Source organism: Crocuta crocuta, unplaced genomic scaffold (assembly GCF_008692635.1).
Source record: "Crocuta crocuta isolate KB4526 unplaced genomic scaffold, BGI_CrCroc_1.0 scaffold163, whole genome shotgun sequence".
In the NCBI taxonomy this organism is placed as follows: domain Eukaryota; kingdom Metazoa; phylum Chordata; class Mammalia; order Carnivora; family Hyaenidae; genus Crocuta; species Crocuta crocuta.
Genome location: NW_027529533.1, coordinates 1319181 through 1342015, shown reverse-complemented (window position 1 = coordinate 1342015; position 22835 = coordinate 1319181). Strand labels below are relative to the sequence as shown.

The 22835-nt window shown below is 40.9% G+C and overlaps 1 protein-coding gene across 10 annotated transcripts in view; it reads right to left on the bottom strand.

The window, feature by feature from the left end:
• TRIM9 (tripartite motif containing 9) overlaps nucleotides 1-22835 on the bottom strand; it is a 103036-nt gene that overhangs the window by 27563 nt on the left and 52638 nt on the right. For all 10 annotated transcript variants that reach the window (XR_013334423.1, XM_077761249.1, XM_077761251.1 and 7 more), the window contains exons 2-5: nucleotides 21078-21173; nucleotides 18841-18963; nucleotides 6843-6953; nucleotides 5356-5509 (exon numbers count right to left, since the gene is read on the bottom strand). Coding sequence is in view for 9 of the 10 variants with exons in the window: in XM_077761249.1 (XP_077617375.1) it covers nucleotides 5356-5509; nucleotides 6843-6953; nucleotides 18841-18963; nucleotides 21078-21173 (484 nt within the window). In the remaining variant the exon portion in view is untranslated. The remainder of the gene's footprint in view (nucleotides 1-5355; nucleotides 5510-6842; nucleotides 6954-18840; nucleotides 18964-21077; nucleotides 21174-22835) is intronic.

Sequence of the window (22835 nt, the reverse complement as noted above, 5' to 3'; positions counted from 1 at the left end):
CATTTTAGCAAAACAGATTTTATAGTGGGTGTTATATTACTCTATTTCACTTTATTAGGTATAAAACAAATGGTCTATAAGAATCCAAAGTATTTTCAAATTAACTTATTATTTGTGTTTTGGAAATGGATGGTATCATGGTTTCTGGGCTAACCTCTAAGAAAGCTTTATTTTATTGAAACTCCTGTTGCTGGGAGTAGCTGTCTTAATCCTATAACTTTCATGATCATTCTTGGATGTTGATGTTTTTCCTGGAGAACTAGTTTCTCCTGACCTGATCAGAAGTCTATTGCTTAGCATTTTTGTGGCCCATAAAATCAAGCCTCTGGCTAAAAATTCTCTTCTTAGTTACAAGGAGCACCTGTTCTTACTGACCTCCTTGAAGAGGACTAGGGGAGCCTGGGCTCAAAATGAAATTCTGCAACAGTGTCTCCTTAAAGTTTTCAAATGGCCTTTTTAAAGGCCATTCTAGTTCATATTATAGCTTACTTTTTAAAATATAATCACTTAATTTTTTTCCAGATCCTTCAGATTGTGAACACTCACAACTAGGCAGAATTCCTCTGTGAAAGGTCACAGGAATGTGGCGAGGACATGTGAGGAATATGGCCTCCCACCCTGGACATGAAAAATAATGGCAAGGGATGTTTTTTGAGCACTTCCTGAATGCCTGACAGTGTGGTGTGAGGCTACATGTGTAGTCACTCATGTAATTTTCACAGCACCCTGATAGTAATGGGTACCATTATTATCTCTATTTTGTAGAAGAGGAAACTGAAACACAGAAAGTTTCATGGCTCCTGACTGGCTTTGCCAGATGTGAAGCCACGCAGGCTGACTCCAGGGGCTTTGTGTTTCATTGCACTACACTGGTGTGTAGTAATAGTGTCCTAGAGGGAAGTCCCCAGCCTAATTCCAGGGGGAATGTTTCCTTTTGCTTCCTGGAATGTTAATGATAAAGTTCCCCAGGACTTGATGCTATAATTAATGAAATATTTCACCATACCTAACATGATGTATCAACTGGCCAAATCACTATGTTGTTCACCTGAAACTAATGTAATATTGTGTGTCAACTATACTTACAAAAATCGCAAAAGAAAGAAAAGAAACATTTCATGGTAAGAGCTACAGTGGTTGGGAATGCAGGTCTACTGAGTCATCTTGTCTGAAAGTTCCTTTGTGGACCATCACTCCTTTTTACAGTAGCTGAAAAAATGGCAAGTGGCATCTGGGGAAAGTTTAGAGTTTAGAGGAACAGCAAGCCATTTTTGCAAAGCCCTCATTTGTACACTATTAAAGAGAATAGTGTACAATTCTCTGACATGCATTTCAGGCCTCCAAACCATAAACAGATCACATGCGTGAACAAATTACATGTGAGTCAGCACGTGTGCTCAACCCCATCCCCACCAAACCTCTACGTGTTCTTTCTCCATGACTTAGAAGAGGGTCTGTACACTTGGCACTGACCTTGCCCATGACCTTGGTGCATAGTCAGGGCTCTTACATTCGACATGGGTTAATGAAGATAAATGTGTTCTGAGGTGAGTAGAGGCACTTAAGGGATTAACAGCCATTGGGTCTATATGCTAAAAAGGCTTGGAAAGCATTAGGTCACTGTTTCATCCTGGTTCAGAATGAACATGCTGGAATTTCATTTCAGTGCCGACTCATGAATCTTGGGATACTTTGTATACTTAAACAGTTCTGGGACAATATTTTTCTAGGGATGTTAGAATGAAGAAGGTTCTGGCATTCTCCACTTAGATTTCAATTGCTTGATGGTGATGTAGAATCAGAAAGAGCAGATCAGTTAAATCCATGGCTAATAAAAGAATAATTTTAGGTAGTGCATTCTTGCTGAATAGTAGCCGGCCTAACTGGAAATGTTTAAAAACCAGCAACACACCTATCTTCTTTGATATCAAGGGGAAAAAAGCATCTGAGATGAAATCTCAAAACTAGAGAGATGCTAAAATTTTTAGTGAAGGAAGAAACAGATATTTTTGTTGTCAACTTAAGTCATAACTTTAAATGCATATTTTAAGTAGCCTTGAAAATATTTTAACTTTCTACTGTAATCTGCTTAGCACAATTAGAAAACATATATTTAACTACACGTATTGTATTAATGATGTCAGATTATTTTAGCACCAATCCCAATGCTATTTAAATTTTGACCATTTGTTCATGGATTCTGGGGTACAGTTTCTTGAGATATTATTTTTACTGACAAGCTGTGAAAGTGCAGTTAATTAAACTGATCAAGAATATCCTAAGGGGAAAAAATGTCTAACACTACATCAGGCACAGTTGTGTATGTTAACGGATCTCAAAAAGGCCGGTAGTAGTCGTCTTAGCTCCAGCTAGCCAAGTTCAATTGCATAATGACCTTTTGGCATTCTCTTTCCATGGAAAACATCTGACAGATAAAAATTATTTAGAGTCTAAAGAGGACTTGGCTCTCACTGAATTAATTAAACTTAATGAGCACAAAGCAAAACATATAAATGAGTTCTGTAGAAGGACACTAATCAGAAGTAAATTAAATTAATATGAAGTGTTAAAAAGAAAAGGAAAATTGAATAATCCAGTCTCATACCAAATGGCCTGTTATATGAACTTCAGAAATAACTGTTTGGGACAATTTTGTGTTCCAGGTGAATTTTTGCTGTGAGTGAGTTCTGCGTTTTGGTCCTTAGAGTGCTTGGTGTTCTCTGCCGTGTGTACAGACTTTAAGGGAGTGTATGCACAGCCACGTTCATGCATATTTCTGTAGGCAGCCTTACACGGCTAAGTGACAGCCTTACACGGCTAAGCGACACTGCATTAGCAGCGTGGTCCGTGATGCACAGCACGTGTCTGCAATTCCCCTACCGGATGAAGGGCCCGTTCACTCCAACACAATTGTCCGTCTTGCCAACTGGCCTGGATTCCACTCTGAGCAGATGGATGTGATTCAGAAGGACAGCAAATGGGGGAGGAGAGGGCTCTGTCAGCCAATGAAAGCATTTCAAAGCCCTGAGGCTTTTACCCTCTACCTGTTCCATCACCAAGGCTAATTGGGTTGGTTCATTTTTTTCTCTTCCACCAAAAGCCCTTCCATTGCCCTTTTGTGACATATTTTCTCCTCTGAGCTGTTTGTGACATAACCTTTTAATGATTTTACCTTATTGAAAGAACTAGATACAGAGAGAGGCTGACTGAGGCCGATTTACCTGGGACTCTCTGTATTATTCAGATGGCTGTTATTTCACAGGTCACCATGTGGGTGTGAAAGAAAAACTTTAAACATTAAGAAAGACTCGTTGTAACAGAAAATTAAATTTCTGAAGTTTGCAAGAGGAATTCAGTTATCCTTGAAGAAGCCAGTTCATTATGCAGTAACATCACAGAACAAACTGGAAGTTGTGTTATAATGAGGATCAGCGAGTTTCTGGAACCTCACTCCCTGGGTTTGAATCCCTGCCCTGGCACTCCCAGCTGTGCGAATCCAGGCAAGTTATCCAGTCTTCTTGTGCCTTAGTTTCCTCAGATATGTACGAGGGCTGTGAGAATAAATTGAGTTAATCCACGTGAAGCACTTAGGAGACTATTTAGTTTGGTAAGTACTCAGCAAATGTGAAAGATTTTTGTTACTGCAACAAAGTGCTTTGATTTACAATCTTAATAGTACTTACTCTAAAAATTAATGAAGGCATCATCCCAAAACAATGCATATTAAACAAAAAGTGAGAAAACTGAAAAGAAAAGAGCAAAAATCTATTAAAGGGATGAGAGAGGTACCCGTACAAGGTACAGGGATGAGTTTAGCTGCATTATGTGAGCCACAAGCATATAGCCTTAAGACTTGCTGGGTTTGGGGCGCCTGGGTGGCTCAGTCGGTTAAGACTTCTGCTCAGGGCATGATCTCATGGTTTGTGGGTTTGAGCCCCGCATTGGGCTCTGTGCTAACAGCTAGCTCAGAGCCTGGAGCCTGCTTCAGATTCTGTGTCTCCCTATCTCTCTGACCCTCCCCTGCTCACACTGTCTCTCTCTATCAGAAATAAATAAAAAACATTAAAAAATTTAAAAAACTTGCTGGGTTAGATGGTTTTCTCTGCTTGATGAAAGGAAGTATGTAGATTTTTCTCAAAAAAAAAAAAAGAAAAATTTAAAGTGCTGGATTCTAAACCCTTTATTATGTGGATGCTTAAATTGGGGAAAGCAGAGAGCAAATAAATTTCTTCAGTTTTCAAAAATATTAGAAAATGACAGAATTACAGAGATGAAGAATAGATTAGTGGTTGCCAGGGATTGGAGGTAGTAGAGGGGAGGGGCGTGGGTATGAGTATATGGCGATAATGGGTTAGCATGAGATCTTCGTGGTGATGCTGTGGTTGTGCATCTTGATTGCAGCGGTGGTTATATGAGTCTTCACATGTGACACAATGGGACAGAATCATACATATGCACCATACCAATGTTAACTTCCTGGTTTTGATATGACAGGTATGCAAGATGGGAAACTAGGCTAAGGGTACACTGGACCTCTCCTTACTATATTTGCATCTTCCTGTGAATGTATCCATAGTGCAAAGTGAAAGTTTAAAAAAAAAGTCAGAATATTTTTCAAACGGATATTACTTAAACGGCCGTAAAAATACAGTTGCATGGTTGGCTTTTTATTTTTCTTTGAAAGAGTAATTTTAGGCACTTGCACTTCCCCTCCGTCACCCAAACCATCTTAAAGAGATCTTGCAATATCCCTTTATCACATAAGCCAAAAAGTTTAAAAAGTTAAAATTTCAAATTTTCATGTTCCATCTGTAACCAGGCTTGCATTTTCCCAACCAGTTTTGGCAAACCAATGGGGATCCTCTCAAATTCCTCCTGACTTATGCTCAACCATTTGCTCACAACCTATCCATGTGGAAGTAGTCACTTCAATTCTGAACTGCCTTGATTCAGTAACTGGGTGACTTTCTGTAACAAGATTTTATTTATGTATAGTGATGCCATCTCTAACTCCATAACTTTTTTTTTATGTCAGCTATCCCCTGGTGCTAGGCTTGTAAAATTTCTAAGACACAAAGAGGCAAGAATTGAGTTTATCTGACTTTCTGAGAGGGAGGTCACATTACTGCAATGATATATTTCCTTTATGTGATAAGATAGATAGGAGCCACTCTAAATTTCTGAACCGTTAACCAGAAGTGTGTGTGTTTACCTTCCCACCCCTTAGGTGATTCATAAATGTGGCAATTGCCTTTTTTTTTTTTTTTTCTGCAATCTGGTACAAAGCCTTGATCCTGCTTCAAGCACCAGTATCCACTCAGGATGTTGCTCTGTTAGGGGGATGCAGGCACATACCTTTCATCTGCACAAAGTCGAGTTGGTGAATGGATTGCAGCAGAGGGCTGTTGTCCAGACTCAGGTCGAAGTCCGTGGTCATCCTGGGAGTGAGCGTGCCTTTTCCCCACTGATCCTCAGTCAAGTGCACTCTCCTTATGAGGGCGTCAGAAATCTAATCACATCAAAGACCACAGCCTAAGAAATATAACACCACACTGGACACAGAACACTGCTCCTCTGCTCTCTGGGAGCATCACCAAACCACTTTGGGACTCACTCCCTCCCTGTCTCCATGCAGGCAGTGAGGAGTCTGTTATGATAAGAGTGGCCCAGGCAAATCTGGGTGCTTCTGTGAGTCAGAGGGGGCCACTAGAAGTAATCAGCAGCTGTTAATTGCTCTAATAGACAAACGTGGATATATGCTCATGCTATTTATGACTGATCATAATATAATGGTGGTCAATTAATCCTACTAGCACCAGCAACTCTAAGTTTCTAATAGGAGGTGTGGGCTTCCTGTCAAAACTTGGAAATGAGGGTTTTTTAAAAAGTTTTTTTATTTATTTTGAGAGCATGCAAGTGGGGAAGGGTAGAGAGAGAGAGGGAGAGAAGAGAGAGAGAGAGAGGGAGAGAAGAGAGAGAGAGAGAGAGAGAGAATCCTAAGCAGGCTCTGCAACACCAGCACAAAGCCTGATGTGGGGCTCAAACCCACAAACCCAAGCCGAAGTCAGATGCTTAACCAACTGAGCCACCCAGGTGCTCCAGAAATGAGTTTTATAAAATAGCTTAGAGAGGCTGCATATGGTCACCTGTAAAATGGAATTTCTTACACTTTAAGCAGATCATCTGACTGCATCACTTTATTCTTTGATAGAGAACTCTTTCATTTCTTCTATTTAATCTCCCTCTGTCACTCTTGGCCAGTTTGATAGAATGTGAGTTGGAAGGATAATCTATGTATTCCTTAATTAAAGGTCCCTTAATCATTAAGATGAAAACTTAAGTAAAATTCAACTGACATCATCACATCTCATTAAAACAATCAATACTGAAGAAATCATGAGAAATTCAAGGAATGAAAAAAACTTCACTGTATTTGGGAAATCACTGATTAACTGTCAAGAAGGTAGAAGCCTTGCATATTTAGACATTTCTAGCTGACCAAACTGTCCAAGAAAGTAGTAGAAAGAGACTCAATTCTTAGGCAAGTCAGTAGGGTGGCTTTGGAGGAACTTATAGGGAATTACATTTTTATGACTAAACATGAACAAAAACAAATTTTGAAAAGCCCACGCACTGCTCCATCTTGTAGCCCATGGGGACCTAGACTTTCAAGAAGTCAATGGAGTTTTGCTGGCACCCATCTATGCATGGTAGTCTGAAGGTGGGTTTCATTGTGGAGGGGACCCGTGCTCACCAAGGGCCTTTGGGAGTCCATCCTTGCCATCATAGACTTAGTCTCATGGGATATTGAGAATCTGAAGTAGGAACTAGCTGACACTCACCTGTAAAAAGCCACTGGGATCATTTTCCTTAATGACCTCCAAGCAGTACTCCATGAGACCTGTGGTCTGGCGCAGTTTCACGGTGCAGTGAGAGATCTGATCTCGAACCACCTATGATTGATGCGAGAACAGAGTGGTCCAAAGTGGCAGAGGGTAAAAAAGAAGCAAACTGGGACTTTAGAATGCTTCTTCAAACTCTTCCAAGAGCATCACGGAATGGAATAAATGTATGAGAATGTTTTGTGGCAATGTCTGCTGTGGACAATGGCTCCAGAAGACAGATTATATAAATGCTATTATTACAGGGACTGGTAAACAACAGGACTCATCAGAAAGGCACGCAGATGGTGGAAGCCTAGGAAGCTGGTTGCTGTGGTGCCTGAAGGGACATCTTCCTAACCCACCCTTGCTTCCATCTTCTGGGAAGTAGATACTGTGAGTTGTTGTTAAGTGGGAGGTCGTCGAGAGTCTACAAAGGAGCTGAGTAACCTGAGGTGTGGCTGCAGCTTCTGTTCTGTGAACAGTCACCCACCTGCTCCCACCCTGTGTCTGTCTCTTCTAAAGAGCAGACATCACCATCCAGACCAGTTCCTTCTCATTCTGATTCTTTTTCCTGAGGGGGTGGCAGGGTGGGGTTAGAGGTGAAACTCGCTTATTAAAAGACAATGAGCTAATAACAACAAGTAAGCCAGAGAAAGACGGATGCAGAATTAAGTGTTGACAATAACCCACTTAGAAGCAATCACTGCCTCATGTGGGAAAGCAGTTTTAAAGGCTCTCTGTTTACCATGCTGTGAGTCTGGTTTAACCTAGAAAGGCCTTTCTCTGAACATGCAGTTTCTGCCTCTGGGAAGTTGTCTTTGCTCAGTGTCAAACACATGACAGTCCTTGAAAAGTTTCTTTCTTCAAAGATGTTCATTTTCTGTGTCCTCTGCTTAGTGACCCAAATCCTGAAGTGGTTTCAAAGCTAGAGGTGAACAAGAGTTTTCTAGGAACCTCAATTACTTACATCCTCGATATTTATACTACTTTGCAGAAGTCTCAAAAATATCCAGTCTTCTGGATTTTACAAATAATCACTAAAAGGAGTTTTAATAATAATTATTCAAAACTTTTTTCTTTGTTCCTTCTTTTCAGTTTTGATTATACACATTCCATTAAAGATTATTACATTTACTTTCAAAAGCAATTGGAAACTAGACAAAAAAGCAATCATCTCATCACTCTAATGCAGATTTTTAAAGCATTTTGATATTTCATTTTAGATTTTATCCTTGAGCTAGATATATTTATAGTTGTAATCATAATATATGACAATTTTACCTCCTTCCCACTTAACACTATACCATAGGCATTTTATGTTACCACCATCAATAAATGTTACTGGATACATAAATATCCCATTGAGTGGGTTATCATAATTTATTTAATCATTCCTGTTCCTCTATTTTTGGATATTTAAATTCCTCCTTATTTTTAAAAAGTTCATTTATTTATGTTGAGAGAGAGAGAGAGAGAGCCCACGTGCGCAGGCATGCACGTGTGAGCAGGGGAGAGGCAGAGAAAGATGAAGAGAGAGAGAATCTCAAGCAGGCTCTGTGCTGTTGGTACAGAGCCCATGCAGGGCACAGTCCCACCAACCATGAGGTCTTGACCTTAGCTGAAATCAAGAGTTGGATACTCAACCGACTGAGCCACCCACATGCCCCTAAATTCCTCCTAATTTTTTGACGGTTCATCCATTTATTATTGCTGGTCTTTGTTTCTAATTTTTTTATTGTGATGAAATGTACATAACATAAAATTTACCATTTTAGCTGTTTTTAAGCAGATAATTCTGTGGCATTAAATACATCCATATTGTTGTGCAACTATCATCACCATCCATCTCCAGAACTTCTTTATCTTCCCACACTAAAATTTTGTACCCATTAAACACTAACTCTGCATTCTCCCCTCCCCCCGGCCCCTGTCAACCACCATTCTACTTTCTGTGTCTATGAATTTGACTACTCTAGGACTCTCAGATAATATAATATCATATAATATTTGTCCTTATATGACTGGCTTGTTTCACTTAGCATAATGTCTTCAGGGTCTATCCATGTTGTAGCTGGTGTCAAAATTTCCTTCTTTTTAAGACTGAACAATATTCCATTGCAGGTATACACTACATTTTGTCGATCCATTCATCTGTTGATGGTCACTAGGGTTGCTTCCACCTTTTGGCTGTTGTGAATAAAGCTGTTATGAATATGGCTGTACAAGAATGTGTCGAAGTCCCTGTTTCACTGCTTTTGGGTAGATAGCCTGAAGTGAAATTTCTGGATCACATGGTAATTCTGCTTTAATTTTTTCAGAAATTATCATATTGTTTTCCACAGCAGCTGCACCATTTTATATTCCCATTGGCAGTGCACAAGAGTTCCAATTTCCTCACATGCTTGCAATACTTATTACTATCTGGTTTAAAAAAAAAATAATAGCTATCTTAATGGGTGTGAAGTGCAGCTCATTGTGGTTTTGATTTGCATTTCCCTAATAACTAGTGATGTTGAGCATCTTTTCATGTGCTTATTGGCCGTTCATATATCTCCTTTGGGGAAATGTCTATTTTCAAGTCTTGCCCATTTTTTAATTGGGTTGTTTTGTTGTTGTGGTTATCTTCTGATGTACAAAATTTATACATTTTGTCTACCTTTTCCTCTGTTGCCTATTATGCCTCTGGTGCAATATCCAAGAAATCAGTGCCAAACCAGTATTGTGAAGCATTTCCGTGTGTTCTCATTTAAGAGCTTTATAGTTTCAGTTCTTACATTTAAGTCGTTGATCCATTTTGAGGTGATTTCTGTATACAGTGTTAGGTCATGGTCCAACTTCATTCTTTTGCAAGCTTTGCCAATTTTCCAAGTGTCATTTGCTGTAAAACTGCCCTTTCCCCATTAAATGGTCTTGGAACTCTTGTCAAAAATCATTTTACCGCATATGTGTGTTTTTTTCTGGGCTCTCTATTCAGTTCCAGTGGCCTATATGTCTGTTTCCATGTCGGTTCTACACTGTATGGATTATTGTGGTTTTGCAGTTATGTAAACAGGAAGTGTGAGAACTCCAATTTTATCCTTTATGCTATTGTTTTGGCCCAATGGAATCTACTAATTTTTTGACAGATGATTTGTCATCACTTTTTAAATTTTAATAAAATAAAAATTAAAAATTAAATGTAGGATTTAAAACCTCCTTATCAGAATTGGTGAAAGAAACCAACTTTGATGTAAAGATGGTGATTTTGGTGGATAGAAGGGAGATCAAATTTAAAATTCATTGGTTGACTTATTTTCTTCTGGCATCTGGTATTCTGCTCAAGGAATGAAAATTATTTTATTTTTTTTAATAGCAAGGAAGGGTAAATTTCTGCTCCTTGGGTGGGTGAAGGGGAACCTCACCCCTACGTAAAACAAAAAATGCAGGACAGGTGACCTAAAGCTAATCTGCTACTCCTCTCTGCTATGATAGGCTAAACTAAATTGCTCTCAGAAAATGTTTTTATATTTTGGTAGCCAGTGCCTCAGTGCTTCTGGGTAGCAGAAACCTCAGCAGTCATCAGTCATTAGCCAAATGGCATCCTGTCCTAGGACTGTGCATAACTGACTAGTGCTAAAGTCTGAATAACAAGCACAGACTAGATCAAAAGCGAGTTAGCTTTTGAGGCAAAATAGACTTGAATTGCTGTTTTTACTTTCAAGAGCATTCAGATCAATGATAATTTTATGACTGAAAAGCTGAAATAAATATGTTAATCAGGCCTCATAAAATTCTGTTTGCTTCTATAAATTTCCTTCTCAAGTAAGATTTATTTGATGGCAAAGGAGCTGAGTGTTGGGTCTCTCTGACTTCTACTCTTAGGAAGTTTCATTGTTGCAATGCCAAAGAGTTGGTGTTTCAGTGGGGGTTTGCCATTGGCTCCTGTATCCATGGTTCAAGCTTCTCGGAAGGACTTAATATTCCTGAATTTCTGGCTCTCAACTCTCACTGTTGCAATAATGGATTTGGGTCCATCATTTTACCTGTTATTCAATCACTTCACAATGATCACAGTTAGACTGTGATAAAAATCACTGCTTGGGGTGCCAGGGTGGCTCAGTGAGTTAAGCGTCCAGCTTTGGCTCAGGTCATGATCTCATGGTTTGTGGGTTTGAGCCCTGCATCAGGCTGTGCTGACAGCTCAGGGCCTGGAGCCTGCCTTGGATTCTCTGCCTCTCTTTCTCTCTGCCCCTCCCCTGCTTGTACTCTGTTTCAAAAATAAATATACATTAAAAATTTTTAAAAAATCACTGCTCAAAATTAAACTTCAGGTTTCCTAGAAGCAGTACTTTTGGATGTGTTGTAATTGAGATCTAGTTTTTGAATTAATTTGGCAAGATTTCCCATCTTGTGGAAATCATCCAAATAATTAGCTCTTTTAAGAGTATAAATATTTTTTCTCTAGTTGAGTGTTTTTATCAGCTTTCTCATTACCTTCTTCACTCTGTGCTATTTCTACTATTTACTATTATTTTTTATTTTACATTATATTTTTTGTATGGAAAACAATTCCTAGGAAGCAAGGCCATGTCACTTTTTCTTTGGGTTCCACATTTCAGTGCAGTTGGTCGGAGCCTCCGGAGAAACCGTTGGCACCATGTTTGCTGCTGGCCGGAGTTAAGAGCTCCTTTTCTTGGGAAGGAAATGTGCAAGTGGCAGGAATGACACAAATAGGGACTGGGAAACAATCTTCTTGCTTTCATCTGCAGTAAAGCCTAAACCCACTCTGGAGACAATGAATTAATCTTTAGTTCATGGTTTCAGAGACAGCTTTCCCAATTTTATTAGCAGGCCCCATCTGTTCGGGATGGCAAGTCTTATTGATCACTTGAACGGCCTTATTTTGCTAAGTGGCAAATTTATGAAGGTCATTCCTTGGGTCAAGATATATCACTGACACTTCAGAAAGGGAGAATTTGAGAACGGACAGTTGTGTCCCTCTGAATGCTTGAACTTTTTTGGTAGCATAGAGTAATCCATGAAACTTCTACAGTATAAGGGTAAAATTTTGTTCTATCTACAACTGCATTTTTCCATCCCATCTCTAGCAGACCAATCTTCTCCCTCCACTCAGCTCATGTAACACAACCAGAAGCAAGAACTGAAGCCGATTAAGGTTGATTTCATTATTTTATCCAATTTGACCTTGACACCCTTTCTCTACCTCCATTCATCTCTCCCATCTTGCATGTGGCTCTTTAAATTTTTTTCTTTATTTATTCTTTTTAATAAATGCTTTCACTTGTAGTATTTTCTCTTATGATGGAGTCTGGAGAGAAGCCACTAATGAATTTTTAGTATAAGTAAATACTAACATCCTCTCTCCTATTTTAAGAAATTCATTCTTAAATATAATATATCCCTTCCCATCACAGTTTAAAACAGTTTCCTCCATGTATAAGATAATCTTTTTTTTTTTTAGGAAGGTACAAGTACTTTCAAGATGCAAGCTGGAAAACTTTATTCTTCATAGGTCCTTTTGGTCAGTGGAGGGCAGTTTCTATATGTACCATCATTCCTGAAGCAAGGTGACCAAGTAATGCCTGGAAGTGACTCATTTGTGAGTTATAGGTGAAGTGCTTTGGCCACGAGGTTCATCTAGTAAAGTAACAAATTCTCTTGTTTTTTTTCCCCCTAGAGTATAATATTATCTTCCATATTATCATTATATTCACTGAAACTTAGAGGCATTTAAGTTAAGGAAGAGCATTTTTAATTTCTCACATGCCACCATTCTCCCACATGGATATAGGCAAATATTTCCCCCTTCTCTTGATACCACACTCTGTACTAGTGTTATTAATTTACCCACATTGGCAACTAATCATTTCAAAGATAGGTCTTTAGGCTTTGAGTTTTTAATCAAGAAAAGGATCATTTAGCCCTATCAAAGAAATAAAACATGTACCTGTTTTGAGGAAGGCTTGAGATTTTAACAGCAACACTGTGAACTTTCCATTCCAGAAATGTAAATGTCACCTATACCCTTATCAATAAACATTGAGTGGAATATGAAAAGAAAGCATGCTCTTAGCGTATAGAATACTGCACCCTTGTACAGAGAAGTAAGTGAAGAAATCCAAGTCATTTGCAGAGATACGCATGGTGGTGTGGAGCCCCCCCCCCCCCCCATGGGAGAACACTTACCATTTATGCTGGGCTGCGGTAGAAGTGATGCATACAATACGGTGTTTCATAGGCTGTGAGGTGCAGGGAGACACACCAGATTACTCTATCATCTTCAAAGTATGTGTTCAGTGCCCTCAGGAGGTAAGGAATGTCACTCATGTCTGGGTTTAGGCAAAGGGCATTAAAGGTCTGTGACTGCCCTTCATTGACATTGAATGGCATGGGGGGTCAGAAGTTATGTCCCCTAACTTTGGTGAGCTCCAGCTGTGTGTGGTGGCACCTTGGTGATTCCATGGGCACCCTGGGCGCTCTGTTCTGTACAGTCCCTCTGTGACTTCTGCTTCTACGTGGTAGGAAGCAGAGGATCACAGAATTTGCCAAACCAATTCCCCCCTAATGATAGGCTTATAATAAAAAATAATTGTGATTAAAATTTTAGAGTTGGCCTCCTAATGGCAGTCAAAGGTTTCAAGTGTTTCTGTGTGCCTGATCTTTCCAAATGTCTTCTCTGTAATGGACTTAACAGAACTTGTTGCCAGTAGTTTTATTGGGATTGCACTGATTATTGGCTTAAATTTGTTGCTTTCTCTTTCTCTTTTATTTTTATTTAAAATTTTAATGTTTATTTATTTTTGAGAGAGATAGAGAAAGAGAGAAAGAGTTAGAGCACACAAGCAGGGGAGGGGCAGAGAAAGAGGGAGGCATAGAATCTGAAGCAAGCTCTAGGCTCTGAGCTGTCAGCACAGAGCTTGACATGGGGCTCGAATTTACAAACTGGGAGATCGTGACCTGAGCCAAAGTTGAACACTTAACTGACTAAGCTGTCCAGGTGTCCCATTTTTTTCTTTCTACTAAAGGCAGTAGCCAGTTAAATCATATCTGATAATTAAAAAAAAAATGTGTGAAGTTGGGTGGGTCTGTCTTCCACCCTCCCTCCATCTCTCTCTCTCTTTCTTCCCCACCTCCCATCCCAATCTAAATCAAAGGATTACTTGTTTATTTTGAGGCAATGGCAAAATAGCTTAAGTAAGCAATTTGACAAGCCAGTAATATTCCCAATGTAAATTTGTACTCTTAACGATACGACCATATAATTTTTTAATAAACATAATGGGAACATGACCGGCAATAACTGGTAAATAATAACAAAGATAATTGTGACAATAATGATAATGATTCTAACAAGACCCAACAGTACACTTGGATTAAAAATCAAACCTTCTGTATATAATTACAGTTGGGATGTGTCGGCCTGCTGTAAGAAAAGTACACTTTATTCTCATCCCTCAGCATTCTCACTATGTAATTTTGGTACATTCATTTACCGACCACACGTGGAAATTAAAGATTATATTTTTTCAGGGTATTTTTGAATAGCTATAACTTTTTCTTCTTCCAGAGAATCTTAGAATTGAAAGGTGACCAAGAAGATACCTGTCACTTCGTACTATTAACATATGAATTTACTCTAAAATACCAGAGCAAGTATGCATTTAAGATCATTGTGGGACTATTTCAAATTCTGAGTGTTGCATTAATAAAAAGAATTTTCTGAGATTTCTTTGGGCCTACCAAAAGAAAAATGACATTGTCAGTTTCCTGAGAAAAGAACAGATCTCATTAATGGCACACTGAAGTGTTGTCACAAATTCCCTCTGAGGATCACAGATGCTAAAGATACTCTAAGGCCCTACTCAGGTCAGGAAAGTCCAGAAAGGATGTTAACAAAACATATAGTTCATGTGGCATCTGGGTGGCTCAGTCAGTTGAGTATCTGACTTAGGCTCAGGTCATGATCTCCTGGTTGGTGGGTTCGAACCCCACGTTGGGCTCTGTGCTGATAGCTCAGAGCCTAGAGCCTGTTTCAGATTCTGTGTCTCCCTCTCTCTCTGCCCCTTCTCTGCTCACATTCTGTCTCTCTCTCTCAAAAATAAACAAACATTAAAACAATTTAAAAAACTCAAAAAACCATATAGTTTGAACAAGACACCCAGGGGTTCTGGTTTACTGTGATTATTGTGGGGATATTGCCCAAGTCGTCCCAAACATGAGTCAGTAATATCTCTTGAAAGCTCAAAAGCAATTTTTCCCCTTCAGTAGCTTTCTGACATTTCCTGACCACATTCTGAAAATAAATATGTGTCTCCTAGTGGTTTTCTTCAAACCAAAGAATAGTATTAATAAACAATACTTGTAAAATACAGTCATAGCTGCACACATATGTCTCAAGTCACTTTCCTAGGTCCAGAGACAATTACATCTGTGTATAGGCTAATTCTACACCACGTTCCCTAGTACTAAAAGTGGGTCCCTTGGAGAACTTCTTCAGTGTACTCATGAAGTGACACCAGATTTCCAGGCATTCTCTCTCAGTGATAAGAGTGATAATAGCTAATATTTATTGAGGACTGTGCTAAGTGCTTGGCAATTTCCGGTGATGTGACGACTACTTCTGGCCTGATTTTATACACAGGTGAAAGAAACTGAGCCACAGGCTTGCCCACAGTTAGAGATCTACTAAGTGAGGAAGTGTGTCCTCACACCCAGTTCTCTGTGACACAGAATCTGGGATCTTTACCTCTCAGTGCCATCTTGCCTCAGAACCAGAACTATTCAATCTGCTCAAGCAATCAGTGCTTTCAGAGCAGGGCCCGAGGAGATTATAAAGACTGCCTTTATACACACTCACTTTCCAGCATCCTTAGCCTATTGGATTGCTCAAGAAGAGAAAGTTGCCAGAAAAATACACACACAACTCTCCTCTTTGTCAGCAAAAAGCAGGGCCTCTAGAGAACTCTGCCAAAGGGAAGCGGAAGACCATAAGATTATCCTTGCCGGACTATGACTGATGGGCTAGCCAACAAAGACAGAAAGAAGTACTGTGCTTGGCAAGTGATGTCTATAAAAGGCCAGTCTTTTCTCACAAATCTGAGAAGCAACAGAAATTACAAGAAGAGAAGGCAGGAGGGGGAAAAGCAGAGGGAGGGAGATTGGAGGCTGGCATCAGTAGTCACGGCATCGGCACTGCTGGCTGTTTTTAGAAGCAGTGACACACAGTCCACTGGAAACAGCAGAGAAACAAATCGCTCAAGACAGAAGACAGAACAGCTTTCCTGCCGTGGGACACAGCTAGCCACCTGTCTCTTGTTTCTGTAGCCCTTTGGGATCAGGGGCAGGGATTTCCACCCTGGGCAGGCAGAATGGGAGCAGGCCACTGCCCTGTTCAGTGTCCCAGGGCACATCGTTGTGCTCTGCGGGGGCAGGTCGCCAGGTTCCTGTGTGGTCCCTCCACCTGTGTCCGCAGCGCAGCCCATACCTGACTTTCACAAAGGCCCTATAGCGGAGGCAACATTGAGGGGCAGCACCTGGGGGGCTTTCACGCTCCTCTCCTACTATTTGATGTGGAGAAACAATGCTTTCTCAATCCTTGGTTCCCTTTTCTGTCCAGATCTCTCCCATGTAGAGAATCTGGAGTTGCTGCTATAGTCACTATACAATCTATCACAAATGGCTCACTGTATTCTGCTTAAAAATACCAAGAAAGTGTCTGAAATGCTTTAAAAAAGAGATTTCCACTGAGAACCAGTTAAAATTTGGTGTTTGCATACTAAAATGGTTGCTCTACTATTTGAGAGAAAATCCAGCTGTCCAGCTCATTTCCTGAAGATAGCTGTAGTTTTATTTTAGGTGCTCTAGGTGGTTCAAGTGGTATTTTGAATTCCACCATAAAAGTTCTGGGTTTCTGAAGGGTGTTCAATGAAGGGCAATAGCAACAATCTTTTAGTAATGTTAGAGCAGGTGATGGAAACAGGTTTGAGTCCATTCTAAGATGAACCTAAGAGGGTTTTCCCATAAGACCCACCACCAAGAAAGAGTAATGGCATCTCAGTTATAATTGCCAGCCTCGGCTGGCTGTCCAAACCAACAAGAGAGGCTCTCTGAACATTAGAACCCTGTGCACTTTTCTTTCCAAACTCCTGGTTCAGATTTAACTTCAGGCCATGCACTTTTCTTTATCAAGGAATCCACTGTGCCTCTCCTTGATAAGATTGCACTGCTACTCCTTCATCAGGAACATGTGGAGAGACATGTCCTGATATAGCACCAGAGGAGGTCAGGCCAGCAAACTTCATCATTCAAGGGCTCCCTCAAGAGCTCTTTCTGGCTTGGACCTTGTTGCCCCAGCTCTGCCTCCTGCCTGATTCAGTTTCATAGGCCCTCTCAGAGTGACACCTGGGCAAGCCACAAAGGCAGGCAAGAAAGGTTTATATTCCAGCCACATTATTGCCCTGACTTTGGGGCAGGAAGAAGCAGGTGGGTGGCTCTAAATGTGTTTTGCAGCAGGTGGGTAGCGGAGGAGGGAGCCTCTTAGAAGAGGAAACTAGAGTTGGGGGTTTTCTTACTTTTGGAGAACTGTCAAGCTTCCCTGGGGAGAGGATGTTCTGTATCAAGCTGCCTGGCTTCCCGCCTTCTGGCTGGGTCCTGGTGGGTGGCTGGGGCACAAAGTTAGAAGGTTGGTGACTGCTGCTCAGGGCTCAGCATTGCCAGTCTTGCTGCGGGTCTTGCCCAGGTCTCATACCCTAGTTGGCAACTAGTTTATTGCTTTGTTTCTGGTAACCATGAGATGGGTACTGGCCCTGCTTGATGAAATTTCCCTGTCACTAAGCTTGAGCCCCAAATCTTGTAAGCTGTGTTCTCCAATTTCTTCATTTCTTCCTTGGGTTTCCTACCAGAATCCCATTTGTTTAGCAATGGGGCCTTCCCCTATTCTTCAGGGACTACAGCCTGTTCCAAACCTGCTGGGGGTATCTGATGCTCATGGGGCCATTCACGAGCCCCCACAAAGTTGTATCCATTTCCTGCCGCCCACATCACTAGCTCCCTGAAGTTGACTGCCTAACCCCAACAAAGGGCCTGTGGTCAGACCTCACTTCTCCCCCAACACTAATGTGAGTCCAACATTGTGCACCCCATATCCTCTCCCCACTGGTAGCTACCCTGGGGCTTACTGGCCGTGCATGTGGACCTCTGCAGACCGCCTACTTCTGGGCTCTCTCCTGCGGGGCTGTTCCCATTTCTCCAGCCTGCTCTCACATCTTGTCCTGCTCCAATGGGGGAGTGGATAGGGTATCAGATATCTCCAGGAGGACCAATCNGTATTTGTCCTTCTTTGCCTGACTTATTTCACTCAGCATAACACCCTCAAGGAAGAAGACAAATCCTTTTGCCAATAGGGCCCCACATTCATAATCAATTGATTCCACTGTGAGATGACAAAAGTCTGTGCAGCCGTCCAGTCACATGGTTCACTTCAGAAGTTAAGACAAATCTTGTTTGTCTTCTGGAAAGCATGGTTTCCATTCCCATTTCAAAAACACCTTTGCCTCTGTATGGCTACTCTGGCCACCTCGTCTAAAACTTCAACCCCCTTTCCTAGTACGTCAAGCCCCTAATCCTTACTATTTTCCTTAGCATTTTTTTTTTTTTACTAAATACTGCGTATTTTACTTACTTATCTTGCTTACTGTTTATACCTTCTGGTGGAATATAAGCTTCATGAGGGCAGCGATTTTTATTTATCTAATTGTGCCTATACCCAGAGCAATTCTTGGCCTGGGGGAGTCACTCAATAAATATCAGTGAGGTAAATGAAGGAGTGTGTGAGGAATGAAGGGATGTTTTCTCCTTGTCCTCCAGGCCACCGGCCACCCATCCATCTAGCCTGTCCATCGCGGCCCTGGGAGCCTGGCTCCTTGGCTTTCTGCTCTCCCCACGGTGCAGCACTCACCTTTAGCTTGTGCTCATGCTCCTTGTTGACACGAGCAAGCAGCTGGGCTTTCCTTCTGTTGAGGGCGTCGATGAGGGCATCACACTGGGCCACCAGGCAAGCCTCGAACTCCACACTGTTCTCCTGCACAAGAAAGCACATCTCTCAGCTGCAAAGCACCTGGGCTCCTTGGGCTGCCAGAGAAGACAGAGTTTTCCTGTCCATTTGTGGGGTGGAAAGCCCTGCTGAAGGAGATAAAAAGGAACTCCATCCACAGTGCACATTGCACATTTTTTAAATAACTGGATAAATTTCATTCTACAGTGGTAGTGTTCACTTTAACTTTAAATTGAAAAGGATAAATATCACTTAATAAATTTATGTTTGTCAAAAGGAAATCATCCCCACAGTTCACATTATATTGTGTAAAAGAAAGCTTTAGTTTGTGGAGTCGAACATGAATCCTTCTGAAGGCTGGCGGATGTTTGCTTATGAATGGTGGAAGGTCGTGTTCGGAGAGGCTGGCTGCCTGAGAGGGTGGGGTATTGTGGAGGCATGAGAGTCAAAGAATCATTAAACTCAAGAGAAGACAGAAGAAAGAGGATAGCAGTGGTCTTCAATATTAAACACTAATCCAATGACAGAAGTTTGTAAGAATAATCATGGGCAAAAGTACTTGCTGCTTTTGTTAAGGAAAACAGATAGTTAATGAGCATAGACAGTCAAGAACAATTGGCTTGACATCTACCCAGGCCTAAAAGTCAAGCCATGAACCAAGAGCTTGTGGGGGAACACTAACTGTGTTCTAAATGAATTATAGCTTCTCTGTGATGTTTACATTGAATGTTGGATCTATTTCCTTGATTTAAATCTGTAAATGCTATAGACATTTCTTTCAAGCAATTCTCTCCCTAAATCATAAGCATTCATTAATGATAGTCCTTTCAATAAGTTACATGTGTAATTTTGATTGGCAAATTATAATCTGAAAGATGATTGTAATTTATAGCAAATGAAAGATGAATACTCACATATACATGAATACCACTGAAAAAATAGTACCCGAGTGAGTCAACTATAAGCTCTGGGGGGCTGGCAAAGAAGGAATAGCTAAGCCTATCAAATTCTAATTTATTCCCAAATTCATAATGAACTATGTCTCTTAATATAAGGATCTACTGATAGGTATTTGACAACTGTTCTTAAATGCTAGGAGGATGAGGGCAGCCTTCTTGCAGGTTCTGATTTAGAGCAGAAAGAAAGCTTTGATCTGATGAAGAGGTGAGGTGCAGGGCAAAAGCAAAGAAGGGACTGACTGATAACCCTTTGCTGCTCCAGAAAACAGAAGGAAGTATACAACTGTTAGGCTGTTAGGGAATCAAAAGTTTTAACATGAGCATGCATGCAAAAAAGGGTGAGGAAATCAATACAAGATGCTTTGAAAGCCTGGCTTATGTTTAAAAAGACATTTCTACTTTGACATGGGTTAAATATTAACTCAGAATGCCGATTTACTGAAGGCCAGAGTGAAGGTTACTTCTGTGAGGCAGACCTCAAAACATAAGAACAGTAAACAGTGCAGAAGTTCACTATTTAAGCATCTCATGAAGTTTATGGCTTCTTCCCTTTAGCGATAGTGGAGAACTTATGAGCTCTCAAATGCTGGCTGATCTGTGGGTCATTGTGTCCAAACAGAGCAATGTGAAATTATAGTTGCCAGGGGGGTCATGGTTGGAAAACATTTAAGTATCTAAGTAGAGAAGAAGCATTGCTATGGGCAGGCAGGCAGGCAGGCAGGCAGGAAGGAAGGAAGGAAGGAGCGGAGGCAGGGAGGGAGGGAGGAAGGGAAAAAGAGAAAATGCTACCCGTTTGTTATCAGATAAGATATAATAATTGCAAGGTGTTTTGGGAACCTGTAGAGTTTTAAAAACTCAACAATAATGACTCTGAATTCACAAAGAGGCCTCTTTCTAAATGCACAGTAGTAGAGAATTGGGACCTCAGTGCCGAAGGTAGCAACTATTTGGAAAACTAGGTTGTGTTGCTGGCTTGTTGGCAAACTATAACTACCTCAAGAAGGGGTGTGCTTGAAGTTGGCCTGTATGTGTGTTTGTATTAGAAGGGACAGAGCAGAAAAGAATAACTGGAATTTCCCCACAACACATTAAGGTAGAAGAAACAAACTCCCCCGCTACACAGCTACATCTTAACCTGCGGAGTCTGCGGAGTTTGCTTTCTGTCTCAGGTGCTGCGAATACCTGGATCTGCTGGACCATGTTGCGGAGCTGCACCAGAAACTCCTTGGCTTCTTTGGCCCTGTCTGACAGTCCGTTCAGCGCCTGGGAGAGCTGGCTCTGCAACGATAAAGAAGGAAGCAGTGAAGCTGTAACCACAGGAAGTAGCAACAAGGTCGTACAGAGCTGTTTTGATTCAAGACCCAAGAGTCCTCAAGCTCTTCAGATTCCTCTCCTCAGAGCCTGGGGCAGTTAGCCGACATCTGTACATATGGATTCTGGTGCTAACGGCATCCAGATAAGTTTCTCCTCTCAGGCAGCGAAAGCTCCTGGTCATTGCAAAGACCCTCACCAGCTGATATCTACCTGGAATTTCCACATCTCATGAATTAGTGAATTAATTCAGCAGTAATTTATTTAATTTAAAATTAAAAGCAAACAGTGAGTCAGATGATCTGATAATTATCAAAATTATTTAGGCCAAAGTGCTATTGGTTTGGGGTGGGGCAGAAAGAATAGGGTCAAGAACAAGATGAGGGAAGGAAGAGTTAGAGCACTGGTGTGATGCTCTGGGGCCATTTCAGTGTAATAACAAATACAAAAGCCACAAACACATTCCTTCTCATCAAGGTCACCTTTCTTCTCCCAAGTACAGCCCTGTTGCCCTAACTCCTCTCCATTCCTAAACCAAGGCAGACTCTCTTCCTAATTTTCCATACTGTCCTATCCATGTGGAATGCAATTCTGCTGGGGGCCATGTGTACAGGTAAACTCTTGCTTTCCCAGCCTCCCTGTCAGCTGGGGCAGCCGTGGGACACACTGCTAACTAATGAGACTCAAGTGGAGGATGGCTGGGGGTGAGGAAGGGTCTGAGAAAGCTCTTGCTTTTCTGCTAACATGAGACCAGTGTGGCTGGTGTAACCTCTGCCCTTTTGTTCGTGACTTTATGGCAGATGTCTCACTGTGAAGGTCAACATGGTAAGGGAGGAGGAGTGGAAGGAGAAAGAGCCTGGTTCCATTGGCATCATTGAGCAGCTGAACAACAGCTGAAGTCTCCTACCACTAGGCTTCTTGTTTGTGGGGAAAATTAACTCCTTGTTAAGTTCCTGTACTGGGGTTTTCCATTACTTTGAGCCATCACCATTGTACTTAGTGCAAAATTCCTTCTCTTGTATCCTTTCATCTCTCCTGTAAATTACAGAGACAAACTCCTTTCCGACAATACCCTCTTTAAAAACTAAAGCCCACTTTCCTCCTTGCCAACACAAAGCTTCATGCCTCTCTCCTCTCAGTAAAAGGGCAGAATCTTAAAATTATATGTCTTGGTCTAATGAATGTTTCTTTCTTTCTTTTTTATTTTAAATCCAGTACAGTTAATATACAGTGTTATATTAGTTTCAGGTGTGTAATATAGTGAGTCAACATTTCTATACATTACTCAGTGCTCATCAAGATAAGTGTCCTTTTAACCTCCTTCACCTTACCATGTGATCCAATAATTCCATTACAGGGTATTTACCCAATGAATACAAAAATACTAATTTAGAAAGATATATGCACCCTATGTTTACCACATTATTTAAAATAACAAGATATGGAAGCACCCCATACTTGCAAGTATCCATTGATAGATGAATGGATGAAGACGTGTCACATATATACACAATGGAATATTACTCAGCGATAAAGAAGAAAGCAATCTTGCCATTTGCAAGAATGTGGATGGATCTATAGAGTATAATGCTAAGTGAATGTTCTTCTTATAGTTGCCTTATTAAATAC